This window comes from Calonectris borealis, chromosome 10 (genome assembly GCF_964195595.1).
Source record: "Calonectris borealis chromosome 10, bCalBor7.hap1.2, whole genome shotgun sequence".
Lineage (NCBI taxonomy): Eukaryota > Metazoa > Chordata > Aves > Procellariiformes > Procellariidae > Calonectris > Calonectris borealis.
Window position 1 is genome coordinate 15,174,852 of NC_134321.1, and position 15,133 is coordinate 15,189,984.

General features: G+C 34.5%; 1 protein-coding gene across 1 annotated transcript in view; it reads left to right on the forward strand.

The window, feature by feature from the left end:
- The window catches only part of ERC2 (ELKS/RAB6-interacting/CAST family member 2), a 526,287-nt gene that overhangs the window by 197,498 nt on the left and 313,656 nt on the right, over positions 1–15,133 (forward strand). Inside the window, exon 9 of the mRNA XM_075159071.1 lies at positions 8,206–8,343. Within this exon, the coding sequence (XP_075015172.1) occupies positions 8,206–8,343 (138 nt within the window). The remainder of the gene's footprint in view (positions 1–8,205; positions 8,344–15,133) is intronic.

Below are 15,133 nucleotides of genomic sequence, written 5' to 3' on the forward strand. Positions count from 1 at the left end.
TAGTCACAGTTGGACTAATTTTTTCTCCTAGTCACATGTAATAGCACTTTATTGCAGATAAATGCAATGGCTGCATATTCCCAGTAAATGAAATACATTTTCTCTTAGTGATCAACAGTTAATAGATTCTTTACCTTCTTTATACCTTTGTTTCTGTCCCAAATTAAGGGGCACATATATTTTCTTTCTTTAGGTAAACTTCCAATCCTATTGGATTTTCTTTAGACACCATAATGATACTTTATGCTTCTACTGTTTTCCTTAAGATTTTACTAATACTCAGTTGATACTCCATATGTTTAATAAACTGAATCATAAAGAACGTATAATGACATGGGAAATACTTGCACATTATGTGAGTAGATCTATTGATTCTACCACTGATTTACTTGCTTTCCTCAACCTACTTTAGGAACATTTAATTACTGTGTAACATCTGTTCAGAAGCTTGATACCAATATGAATTTCATATCTTCATTAATGATATTCTTTTTGTTCTTTGCATCTTTACAACCATACTATAGTGAATGTGTTGACTGGACTATGAAATATGATATATGACCTGATTGTAATTAGGTACATAATGTTGATCCTTCTGATCAAATCAAATTATAAGTGCCCTTTACTTTTTCTTTTGTGTTTGATGCTGCTGCCAATGTTTGTTGCTTACTTCTTCATAGCGTCTATACCTCTCCCTTCCTGTCTCCTATTCTTTTTTTCTTCATTCCTTGAAAATTCCCATCTCCAGTTGTCAGCATCTGTGTAAACTCTTGTTTTTGTTTGTCTGGTATTTTCTTTACGTTTGGTTGCTGCTACAGCTTTAATGTTCAGTAGTAAGGGCGTAATTTTTTCATCCAAAGTACTGTTTTCTGTATTGTGGTCTTTGTTCGCATATTTGTTATAATTTCCAACTCTCTCTTTTAGAGGCGTGATGTCATCTTTGTCTCTTATCTTGCATGTCCACTCTCTCTCTAATGGTAGTATCTTCAGATATTTTTCTTCCTTATTCAATTGCTTAAGGAGTTAGCCATACACATGGAATAGCTTATTTCTTTTGAAGAGTATATGGAGTTGATAATCTGTGTCTCATGTCCTGTTGACACTACTGTAATTTTACACATTCAGCTTCATAAGTTGTTGCTTGTGAATAAACAAAAATGAGTTGCCCTCTCTTTTTGCATTATTTCATACCAGGTGCAAACATATAATATGCATCTCCATTATATCAATTTGTTTTTCTGTTAACTTTTTATGTGGGTTAATTTGCAGTATGCTTTTTAATGCTTTATTTAGTGCGTTAGTGACAGTTTTTGCAGGTTAACAAGAAATTGGAGATAAATATGTGAGTGAATAGCTTTCATAAAATCTTGCATAGTCCTGGAATACAAGTGGTAACAAACATGAAGCAAGAACTCTTTTCTCTAGCTCAGAATTTCCGCTGAATTCACAGTGCTTATTTTTGAAGAGAATTTATTCTAGCCATTGAGCAAGGCAGAGATCAAATTCTTATGCAGTCTTTCACAACTGTCTTTACACAGAGCCTTGCCTAACAAAATTAGTCGTACTTAGTATGTCATCCCAAGACTTGACATTTGTTCTCTATGAAATGGTACACTCGGCTTACTTATCATGTCAGTGCATATTAAAGGGGACAGTGTAAATCCACAGGGTATAGTTTTCCCATAAGTTCTTGGTTGGCAGTGTTAATACTGGATAATAGTAGCATTTTGTAAGTATGGAGAAAGGTATGTCTTAGGCAAGTTATTGGTTTGTGTTGTTTCATTGGAGCTATTTTATACAGAATTGTTTTAAAATGGCATTATATATATTAACACAATAAAAAACGCAATAACATTACCCAATAAAATGTGATGAAAAACAGAGATTAATTGATTTCACTGAGAAAAAAATCATGTCACAAATGCTTCAATTTCATTTGTGAAATGATGTAGTATTTTATATTGCAGTATTTCTGTGAGGACACCAATAAGAATTTGAAGCCTTAATTTGCTTAAACACTGTATAAACTAATATCCTCCTGGCCCAAAGCACTTGCTACTTTGTTAGAGACAAGTTCGCATGTAAAGATTAGCAACTTCAAACGAAGCAAAAGGGAAGATGATTCTGCTATATTGGATAAAATGGCCACCACCAGATGGTGCTTAATAATGTAGATGTAGGGGGTAAAAAAAAAAAAGTCTTTGATGGTATAAGAATAATGAACAGCCATAAAAGTAAGTTTTCAAACCACAGTGTTAATCTGATCAGCTGTGTAATCCTAACGGCAAAAACTCAATTAGCTTGAAGAAGCAGAAAATGTGTTGTATAGAAATGCTGTAACTTTGGATGGAAACAATCTAAGTGTACCTCAGGAAAAATATTCTGTTTACCTTTTTTTCTAGTTTCTTATTATGGTCTTATGTCTCTTTCTGTTTTTTTAAACTTGCCAAGTAAAGCAAAATTCTGAAGGATTATTTTCTTTCCTGCTTAGATTATGTGAGTTGGGAAGGTAGCAATAGGGTAATTACTAGCTCATGCCACTTCTCTATTGCTCTTGTCATCAGGTTAATGTGAGGGCTGATGTCTGAAGCAGCATTTGCTTCATTAGCTCCTTTGTGACAGTCACTGTGCAGCTGCACTTTGCTACTTTGAACTGTAGTCCTGAAGGAAGTTTGAGGTAAAATCTATTCAGACAGATCAATCGTCTTTTGTGAAAACCTTACAGACCCATTGATTTGGAGGCTGCTTTCTCCTAAAGGGTTATGTAAAATTTATGGACAGCTCTAAAACTACCTTTACTGTCTCTGATTTCGTAATCCACTATCATATTGACAGTGTAGGATTGAGCTGGTCATATGCTTTGGACCATCAGAATTCTCTGATGTTTAAGTCTTGTGGGGCAAAATAATGAATACAAAGCTAAAAGATATTATTGAACCATGAGGTATGTTGTAATCTGAAGTAAGTACAATACTGCTGTATTACTCCAGTTTGGCAAATATTAATTTGGAAGGTAGTAACAGGAAGGCACTCTGGAAATATTTTAAATTGAGAACATATTATGCAATAGGCAACTATAAGCAAGAAGCTTTATTCTGTTGAGAAATCATCAAGCTATTGGAACTGCTTATGAAATCCAAGTCATGATAAGATTAGCAAGCTTTTTTCTAATTACCTTGGTAAAGCCAAAGATTAGTGCAAATCTTACACTTTAATAAATATATTTAGTTGTAAGCAGCAAAACCCCACTTTATAATATTTTAAAGAGTTTTATATTATAGTATAACTTTTCAGTATAACACTTATTCTAATTTTTCGAATCTAAATGTATATGTATTTTGACTTTTGAAAAAAATATTCCTAATTAATGCTTGTCTGTCTACCTACTTAAAAGGAAGAAAAACAAAGTGAAAGGTAGTGGTACTGAATGATGAAGCACTTCTGGGGCTAGTCTCTTTCAAAACAAAAGACAATTCTGCAATGTCAAACTGTTGAAGCAGAAGTTGCCCTTCAATGAACTCATTTTGTTAACTGAAATCCTACTTAAACTGAAAAATGTGTTTAGCTCATATAATGAATTTTAGTGGAAAGCTATGGAGCCATAGCTTCTCCCTCTCGCCCCACAGACTGAAACTTCAAATAGCTTCTGGTAAGCCTGTTAATGTAGTTTTTAAAATACTTTGAGTGACTTGATATTTATTAACTGTACATCATTCTTAAAAATTTCTGGCTAAAAATCTATGGTGCTTTCCGAAAACTATACCTCTGTATATTGAGCTTTCAGATAATACTATTTTTACAGTCATAGTAGGGAAAAATTATTTCATTTTTTTCTTTCTAACTGGTCATTCAGACTAAGGATGGGTATTTCATTACAAATTATGCATGCACCCACACACACACGTAAATGAACGGAGATGTTAGGACATCTGTAGATACATCTATTTTACTGAGTCACTACCAAAGCTGGTTTCACGTTCTGGGATATAGAGACATGTGTCTGAAAAGGACCATATGAGACAGAACGTTTATCATGAGTCTTACTAATAAAAATAAATTATGTGTAAGTAGACATTTAGAGTATTTGCATTTGAACTTTCCTTAACTATTTTTTTCTGTTTCGATTAATAGTTTCCTTTTTTTGTCTTTTGTTATGTGTATCTATGAGGTAGCAGCTAAAATCTGAGAATGAATACTAAGATTTAAAGTAGTCATAGCTAATGCTCATGTTGGATGAATGCTGTTGTTTATTATATCTCTTTTTCTCGAAATTCCATTAACTATTTAAAGTAGAATGTAACAGTACTTGGCAAATTGTTCAGTAGAATTTGTCATCTTAAAAGATTAAGTTTTTTTTTTTGGTAAATAATGAAAACAATATATGCAAAACTTCTGTTTCCTCACCTGTGTTTCAATTTCAAATTTAAATTAAACTAATCTTATATTATTGATCTACTTCACTGGAACAGACATGACCTGTGTTTTAATATGAAACAAATCTCAACGAATTCTGCCTAGAGACATTTAGAATAGAGCAAAATGAATTTTAGGATAAAAAAAGCCAATGTTACAAAATACTTGTTGTCTGAGTTATTTAAAAAAATACAGAGCAGAGAGGAAAATATATGGACCTAAGTTTAGGTATATGACTTTATGGTTTCACTAGCTAAGCCTAGGAAGTCTCTGATAAATTCCCTCTTACACTGTCTTAAACTCTCTTATACTTTAAAGTATCTCTAAAGGCAAATTGTTATAGCGTGGAACATTTTCTTTGATTATATAATTTTCTTGCAAATTCCAGAGTACAGTACCTTAATTTTGGTAATGAAAGTAATTTTCTTTTGAGAAGTTGGGTTACTGTAGAATTTTAAAGCCTGTCTGCGGGTGAGATTTAATTTAATCCCTTGAGTATTTAAGAAGCATTCCTGAGACCGTCTCCAAAAAGTGGCTAGATTAGCGCTTGAAGTTTATTGACAGGATGCCTCATAGAAAAGACGTTTATCTGTAAGAGTATTGCTTTTTAAAAAGGAATGAAGTCTGTCTTAAGCTCTGGGAATATACACACTTTCTGAAATACAGAAAGAATGGAGCAGTTTCTTTTCTTACAGTTTCTTTTCATGGCACAGGAACATAGTAGTTTACAGAGGTAAGAATTACATGTTGACAAAACTACACAGTAACTAATTTCCTATCAGATAAAATTACAAGTGCTTGAGGATTAAGAAAGTCTTAACAGTCCCTGTCATAAAATTCAGGCATGCTCAAAAGTAAGTCATTATTCAGCAATAAAATTCTATCCTTACATATATGTCTGTATCCAAATATAATTTGGAGAATGACAGAGGTTACCAGAGGGTTTGTTGTTCTTTCTGGGTTTAAAAACCCTAGGAAGAACTAAAGTTCCAAGATTTTAGCACGTGAGACTGCTCAATCTCTTTGCCTCCTGTAATCTTTTTGAGAGAACTCTTTGTGATTAACTGGTCATAATCTTGTCTGCATTAGCAGATCTTTACTAATCCCATGCCCATCCCAACAAAAAAATACTCTGCGGTACTGATTCTACTTTCACATACCCCAATGTGGTCCTGTTCCCATCAAAGTATTTCCTTCAGATTTATATAGCACAAATAGAAGAATAATCAGATCCTTTCCTCTTATTTTATCTATGGACTATGCATTGAATGACTTATTTTAAAGCAGTTGTGATTCAATGGGATGTTTTTAATTTGCTGGCTGTTCTCTTTACCTCTGAGGAAAGAATTTTGTAAATGCTGAATAATTTTAGAACATGTTTTCTTGGTTAAGGGTTGGATCATACTTTAAATTAGTTTTAAGAGGAAGGAAATCGTGTAAATGCTGTGGAATTCAGATAAGCACTGTGCATAGGAAATAAGTACTTTAATTTAGGGTGCCTAGAATTGGTAGGTCAAGCTGATGATAATAAAGGACCAGATCTTAACTTTGTTTCAAAGAACGTGTAATCAATATTCTCTCTCCTGTTTTATTTCCTTTTTGCTTGAGAAATTATTTTGCTGAAGCTGAAATGTGCAATTGCTTAAGTATTCCACAGGGTGTCATGGGGTAGTTGTTGGAATCATTAATACTTGGATGAAAGTAAAGAAAGAAACATAGTGTGCAGTCCTCTGAATGCCAGTTAATGTAATTTTAGATGTGACTAATACACATGCCATAAAATAAAAAGTTCTTAACTCATTAACACATGTATCTTATTTCTGTACCAGTATAAAATATACACACGAAGAAAAATATTATGAGAGGTCATTTACAAGAGTGAGCTATTCTACGTCAGGTCTTCCCAAAAAATCTTTCTATATATACCTTAGTATTTTAGTGTACAGAGCAAGTGGAATCTTTGGCCCATAGCAGTAATCTGACATACCAAACTATGTATATAAAAAAGAAAAAAAAAAAGAAAAAAAGGAAAAGAAAAAAAGGCACAATATTTGTATTTGCCATACTGTTATAAAGAATTTCTAACTGGAGTGTGCTCCTCCAAATTTACTGTCAAATTTTATTTTACTTTTATTTTAAATTTTATTTAAGTTCTTTTAAAACTTACATTTATTTAAATAAACTTTATACAGTGCACACAGCTGTACTGTGGATTTTATGATTTGTTAATTATAGAAATATATGATGTCAAAACTTCAGGCTTTTTTTCCTGCACATTAATAATGTAACAGGAGAATTTTTATCAAAGTATGCTCAAAATTAAAGTGTATTTGATTATGGTGATACATTTTTGCATATCGAGATCAAATTTTTATTGACATAACTGTTGATTTCCGCAGAGCTGCACATGCATTGAATTCAGCTTCAGGTTTGTAAAAGAATCTTTAAATACAGTTTAACAGTGATTATGAAGGATCCTGCTTCTGTTAAAATCTGAATTGCTTTAAATGGAAATGACATTGGCCATGAGAAAAATGACTTTATGAAATGAACAGCAAAACTGCATTTCAGTAGCAACAGAAGGTGATCCAAAGTGTAAAATCACTGATGAAAGTAAGAATTTGAATCTCTGTTGACAGTAATAATTTGTCTAATTTTAACAGCATATTTAAAAGCAGTTTTCAACAAATGATACCTTATGGGTTTAGGCATATTTTGTCGTATTATATGAAGTGGCATACTGAAATAATAGACTAGTTAATTTTCTATTTATTTGTGATAAGTATTATGGAACAAATTTTGGTTTTATGCCAGTGGCATAATAGTGAGTGGCACTGAGAGCATAGGATGAAGGGAAGTTGATTCTTCTGGCAGACAATAAGATTTTACACATATGACATACCACACGTCCTCTCTGCATTATGCCCAGAAGGTCATAGTGCCTTTCAGCCATAGAACGCGATTGCCACGACAGTCAGAAGCTGAATGCTTTTATTCAGATTTACTTCCAAAATCCACATGGTCCTCTGGACAATTGTTTGTGCAAAACCTTTCTGACTTAACCACTATAAATCATGACCTGTTTAACAAACCAGTGTGTTTATAGGTATCTTAGCAGTATGTTTAAATACTTGTTAGAGGAAGAACTAGACCTGTTTAAAGCACTTTTAATATCCAAAATAGAGTGACATACCTTGAATCTTCATGGAGATGAAGAAAGTGAACGGAAATGGTGGCCTTTGGACTTTTGGGTTGTTTGGGTTTTTTTTTGCTTCTGGGTTTGGCTTTTTGAAATATAAACATCCTGATCTCTGTCCAGGTGAGTTTCCTTTACAGCAGGGCATCATGGAAGAAGAGGTTTTTAGATAGGTGGGTTATCATCTTTCTTCTTCCTCACTGAACTCGCTTTGCCTCTCCCTTTCTTAGTCCTTCTTATTGCAACTAGAATAATGTAAAGGGGTGATTCCACGCATACTTTGAATTACTGAGATAATGCAGTACCTTAAACTAAAGTGATTAATATCAGAAAATATTTAAATAATAAAATACCTGACTGCACTGAGATTTTTCCTATAATTTATTAGAAAATGATACTTTTTAGCAAAGGAAAACAAAATAAAAAGGACACAAGTTAAAAACTGTTGATTTTATACCATGTAAAAACTTGTCAGTGTACTGAGGCATATGTATCATGTATGTGATATGTGTACATTCAATTGATCCTAGCACCCAAGTCCCTCTTCAAATGTTGAGACAAGGTTCATAAATATTATGATCTGTTTTTATTTTCAGATTGAAAATCTACAGGAACAACTTAGGGACAAAGACAAACAGCTAACTAATCTAAAAGACAGAGTGAAGTCGTTGCAGACGGATTCTAGTAACACAGACACAGCACTAGCAACCTTAGAAGAAGCTCTATCAGAAAAGGTAATGTTTTCTCATGGAACAGCATGATGTGCTGCTCTTGTGGGTGAAGAGTGTCCAGAAAATGTCTAAGTTGGCACCTGTAAGAAGGCCTATGGGCCTTGTCAGGAAAGCAGGTGGGTCTGTTCTGGTAGGATAAGCAAGGCGTGATTCCTGGCTGATGAACTGAAACAGGACTCTGAGGTAAAGAAGGATGTCCTTTTCAATGTCCTTGTGAACGGCCCAGGACACTGGAAGATTTTCTCTTAGTCAGTGGGATGAGTGGTTGTTCCCTGAAGGAACTGAAAGTCACGGACACCTGACTTAAAGAAGGTAGAGTTTTGGGTATTTTTATGGTTATGTGATCTTGATTATCCTGTTCTTTTGTCTGTTAAGCAGAGCCTAACTGAAGAGCCAACAGCAAGTGACTGTACCAACTGTTACCTTGGCTTACTGTTAGCACTGTTGGTTTCCTACACATAATTTATAAGAGAAACTGTATTTCATAAAAAAATGGAGAATTACTTTTTTTTTCTTTAAAAACTATATACCTTTAATTTGAAAATACCTAGCAGAAGGGATAAATCTGGTCTGTTTAAATTAGCGGAAACATTCCTACAAGTTTCAGTGAGGTCAGGGTTTTTCTTCCAGTTAACTTTGTATACGAGATAATCCAAGTGAATTTATATGCCAAAAAAATTAGTACAAGCATCCACTTTTTGCAGCTCACAGATCTTAAATTATATCATTTAAATGTGCACAGGTGAGTGCAACTAATTAAACTATGATGTGCCATTCCTGCAATGTGTAATCCTAGGAAAGTATTTATGACTGTATATGACTTTAAAATGCCACTGTGGTGTTGGCACTAACACCTAAAATGCTAATGTTGGATTTTTTTATTTCTTTGTATGTTTAATCACTTTACTAACATTTGCTTGGTCAACCACAATGAAAAAAGTTGGCATTACTATTACTTCTGGGGCTTCATGTGGATAAGCTTACAGCATTTATGCAGTAAAGAAAGTACATGCATTTTGTTAAATGGACACAGTGCTCACCAATCTCACAGCATGTTATTAAAAAATGACACAAAGTACTTTTTAATCTGTTTTTCCTGTTTGTAAACTGTCTTTTCTGGATTAGTCTACGTTGTAACTTTCCCAAAATGCCCATAGAGGCAGCTGAGAGTTTAAACCAGTCCTCTAACCATCATGCTACTGTTGTCAATGTAGAAAGCAAGTGAGTGTCACACTGCAAACTTGCCAGTTTTCCTGTGCAACTGAGTATGAAGCAGATCGTCAAAAGCCAAAGAAATCTTGTATCCCATTTTCTGCCTCAGCTATATCTGCAGTACTTCAGAGAAAATGCATTTATGCAATACTTCTTACTTAGGGGTAATTTGCTAAATTGCAGTCTGTCTTCAATTGTAATGTATTTCTCTGTTGAAAATATTAAATTAAGACAGTTTGCTGGGGTTCATAGTAGAAGCAACAAGCGTGAAGGTATTGAATAGAACATGTATAGTCATCTTCTCACTACCAGAAATACAAAAGGTTAAGAAGTACTGGGTTAAAACCTAACCCAAATTAATGAATGGCAATTAGTTGTTTTCAAGTCATTTTGTATCAGTACTATTCTAAAATCTGTTGAAATAAATGTAAACTAATAAATAAATGTAAAAGTTTTTATAATTTTGAAGAAGTTTTGTATGTATCTGAAAATAAAATATTCTATTATTCTCAGACGTACAAATTGTAGAATTTTACTAAGGATGCATTATTTTTGAATATCATAGTGAGGATTTGTCCCAGAGTTTGTTTAAAAACTGTGCTATAAAATTTCTTTGTGTATATGATAACTTGAAATGTGACAACACTAGAGACCCTGAGGGTATGGAAATTTTGTGTCCAGCTTAATTTGATTGCTGTAATAAAGGTTCAAAGTCCGATAAATTATGCTAGTTTTAATGTTTTGGAAAAGTTAGATAAACTTAGATCCTTCTCTGAAATGTATTTTTGCAATTCATGTCTACTTCATTTGGAATTGCATGGATATATACGAACAGACATTTTTTAAAAGAATCAGTGTGATTAGTGGTTTTTCCAAGTGGAATTGATTAGAACTCACATGGGATCCCTAAGGTTGAATTCTGTACAAAGTAGTCACTGCTTATGTACAATCAGCTGAGAATGGCATCTTTCCTGCAGTGTTTGCAGGCTTCTCTGAGACACATATACAATGAGTACTGGGGGATGTTTTCCTCTGCCACAGAGATTTCTGTCTTTTTGCAGCTGATTAAGGCAATGGTATCTTTTGTAAGCCAATGCTTATGAGAAGTGGCTTGAAGCTGAGTTATGCTATGGTGTCTGGTGACTGTTTCAATCACTTACGGAGAGATTGTTACTTATAAAAGTTAGGTGGCAGTATATAAAGGGAAGAACTCTATATGTAAATATGCTTATCGTTCTATATTACTTCAGAAATACTACTTTGTTAACCTAAGGAAAAGATATACAGAATTATTAAATAATAGCCTTTTACTACAAATGAGCTTTATAACTGAGAGTGTCAATTATTTTATGATGTGCCCAAATCTTTATGCAAATTAGAGTCTGTGTTAGAATAGGAACATATGGCTTGAATTTTAACAGAAAATTTTCATCTGTTTGAATTTGTGTTATTTTCCTCTGACTATTTTTCTGTATTTTGAGATCTGTAAACTTAATTAAATTATTAATTAAATCTTTAATATTTGTCCAGTTTCCGAACAGATGCATAACAGTATAGCTCCTACATAGTTACTGGATGATTTACAGTGGCTGTCATTCTAGGTAGCAATATTGATGATAAACTTTAAAAACTAGAATATAGAATACCAGTTCTAAAAGACTTAAAATATTGCCCTGCCCTTTAAGTTCTTTGGCTAAATTTGCTTATGAGAGAATCATGTTATAAAGCTTCAACTTCATGATGATTCTGGTGGACTTTTTTTTTTTCCTTTTTTTTTAATGTGTGAACAGTCACTGGGAAATCTTTTTAGAGTTGGGGAATGATTTGTATATTAGATAAAAAAGAGGAGAAAAGCAACACTGCAGAGTAGAATTAATGTGAGCTTTTGAGAAACAGGGTACTTGATCTTAGAGCATTAGACACAATGAGGAGGAAGTTTCCAAGGTAAAAGCATCTCTCTGTATGATTTTGATTGTTTATTGTACAGAGAAATCATGGACAATTTCTTTCCCATTGTAAGTTTCTTGAAGGCCACGCTTTCAAGGGTAGGTTTCTCAGTCTTAAGTGTAGTATCTGGGATGTACTTATACATTGAAAGAAGCCAGTAGGCATCTTCTAGAAGTTCCAAATGAACTATTATGTCTAGCTTTCTTGTGTCTTCTGGTAGCTAAATACCTTGACTGCTTACATATGTGTCTCATTCCTATTTGTGTCCAGCTTTCCAATTCATCCTAGCTGCTCTCAGTGATTAACCTTTCTTATCCCTATTTCTTTTTGCAGTAGCATTCTTAAGACCTACCAACTTTATCAATAGTTATTAACTTTTTCCACTGCAAATATTGGTAGAAATATCAAATAGATTTTTGTCCAAATGGGACAAAATCAAGAACCCTTAGCAATAGTTTTTTATTAACAAGTGCATCAGTATAAGTACTTCTACCAATTTAAATTTGTAATGCTGTCAAGAAAGGATGCTGCTTTCATTCAAGAATACCTGATTTCCATGGAAATACATTGTTTGTTTGTGAGTTTTTTTTTGTTTTTCCTAGAAATTGTATCAGGCCTAGTTTGCAGCTATATCATCTTGTTTTGTACTCTGAGATTAGGCACAATTTTTGGCTTTACTTAATTCTTTGTCAATTCAATAGTTTTTAGAATTTTAATTAAAAAAATAATGATGGAAATACTCCACAAGCATCATGGGAAGATCTTTTCAAGTAGAAATTAAATTTATTTATACCAGTTTAGTTAACCACAATTCACTAAAATTGAATTTAATTGCTTTTCTTAGTTTCTATAGGAAGAAAAAAATATTGAAACATGATCATATGATATGAATGAATTATGAAGATATTTTTAAAGTCCAAAACTCAAATGTTTGAGCATTTATGTTTTTCCTGTGTTGTTCTTGAAAGTACTTAGATTGAGATTTTGGCTCTGAATTAGAAAATATGGCTCTTTATTCTTCATGAAAATAGATTTTTCCAAGTATCTGTCTCTGATTTTCTTTTTCTTTCATATTTACTGATTAGGTAGCTTGGTAACACTAAATAAGAAATTACTGTAGACACCATAAAACAGCATCAAAATTTCCTGGAATGGACTCCTTTTAATCTTTGTATTTTTCTGGCTATATTGCTGATATACTTTGTTCTTTTGTCAGGAATCAGAAACGAATCAGCACAATTTTAGTCACTTTTGAGTGCATTTTAGAACTAAACTGAAAAAGGTATTCATTTCAGTTGTTTACCCCGAAGTTTGGAGCCTCTCCTAAGCACTGAAAATTCTTAACAACAATAAAGATTACATTGCAATAAAAAAAATAAGTTTACTCCTATTAAAAAAAAAGTTTGAAAATCAGAATATGCAAAACTGCTATCAGCTTCCTTGATGTTTTAACAAGAAACTTTTCAAAGAATATCTCAGCTCTTGGACTGGCCCAAAGCAGCTCAAGAGGTTGCTTTCATGAAGCTGATATTTATAAAGTTGGTCCTACTGTAGCAGCATGGAGCAGATAAGCAATTGAGTATGTCTGATAATAGAGCTATATGCTGTGGCAATTCAGTTCCTGCTTCTGTGATAAAGTGCAAATAGATTAGACCTGTGAGGTCCTAGATTAGTGCGTAGGGAAAGCTTGCCAATGCAAATAAGACTGAAACAAGAACACATTGTTGGGATTTCTGCAAGTTAGCTCTTAATCAAGTAAAACATGGTATATTAGGGCTTTTTAACACGTTTTTGACATTTAGCCTTATGCAGCTGACAGATAAATTAGTCGTCTTTTGTGATTGACTGGGAAAAAATTTATACTGTTCATTAATAAGATGAAATAGTGTTGTGTTTAATTTGTTACAGAAGAAAAAAAAATAATTTAGGTAAATAAATCTTCAAGAAGGAATTGGTATAAAAGTAAGCCTGAATATAACTAAGTGGATTCTGAATGGTTATTAAACTATTCCACTTAGTGGAGGCTGGCATTTTAACATTAATATTCAAGGAATTAAGAATTTATATTATTTGTTACTAGGAATAAACTTGAAGTTATTTAATATTTCATATCTCTTTCTTGCATAATCTATATGGCAAAAGCCAGCTAATGTACTAGTTTTAAAAAAAAAGAAATTACTATTTGCTTGTTTGTCATTTGTGTAATACTCAACAATGTTGCTGTTGAAGGACCTTCATTCTGTATGAACACATTTCTACCTGAAATCCTGCCAGGTATGAGTCAAAGGGAGATTTTGCCATTGGGCTGAATGAAGCCAGGAGTTGTGTACATCTGCAGTGCCAGGGGTCTTAGTGCGTAGACAGTTGATACTGTCTTGGAAACAGATTTAATTACACATAGCCTGCTACTTTTAGTTTTGGCCATATCTTTTTACTGTATGCTAAGTGGAACGTAGTATGTCATCAATGGGTATTTCTTTCTGAATGAAATAAGTAGGGATATGAGTTTTATATGAGTAGTCAACACTGTTTTCTGTGAAGATTCTTACAGTAACGCTAATTTGGTAATATGTATGTTCAGTTACCTAGCTTGTGAAAGGGAGTCCCTGATGTCAGGGGAATGCTAGATGCAAAATGAAAATAGCACTATGAACTTAGAATCATAGAATCATAGAATCATACAGGTTGGAAAAGACCTCTAAGATCATCGTGTCCAACCGTCAACCCAACACCACCATGCCCACTACACCATGTCCCTAAGGGCCTCATCTAAACGTCTTTTAAATACCTCCAGGGATGGTGACTCCACCACTTCCCTGGGCAGCCTGTTCCAAGGCCTGACCACTCTTTCAGTAAAAAAATTTTTCCTAATGTTCAATCTAAACCTCCCTTGGCACAACTTGAGGCCATTTCCTCTTGTCCTATCGCTAGTTACTTGGGAGAAGAGACCAACACCCACCTCGCTACACCCTCCTTTCAGGTAGTTGTAGAGTGCGATGAGGTCTCCCCTCAGCCTCCTCTTCTCCAGGCTAAACAACCCCAGTTCCCTCAGCCGCTCCTCATAAGACTTGTGCTCCAGGCCCTTCACCAGCTTCGTTGCCCTCCTCTGGACGCGCTCCAGCACCTCCATGTCCTTCTTGTAGTGAGGGGCCCAAAACTGAACACAGTATTCGAGGTGCGGCCTCACCAGTGCCGAGTACAGGGGCACGATCACCTCCCTATTCCTGCTGGCCACACTATTTCTGATACAGGCCAGGATGCCGTTGGCCTTCTTGGCCACCTGAGCACACTGCCGGCTCATGTTCAGCCGGCTGTCAACCAGTACCCCCAGGTCCTTTTCCTCTGGGCAGCTTTCCAGCCACTCTTCCCCAAGCCTGTAGCGTTGCCTGGGGTTGTTGTGGCCGAAGTGCAGGACCCGGCACTTGGCCTTGTTGAATCTCATACAGTTGGCCTCGGCCCATCGATCCAGCCTGTCCAGGTCCCTCTGCAGAGCCTTCCTACCCTCCAGCAGATCAACACTCCCGCCCAACTTGGTGTCGTCTGCAAACTTACTGAGGGAGCACTCGATCCCCTCGTCCAGATCATTGATGAAGATATTGAACAGGACCGGCCCCAAAACTGAGCCCTGGGGAAC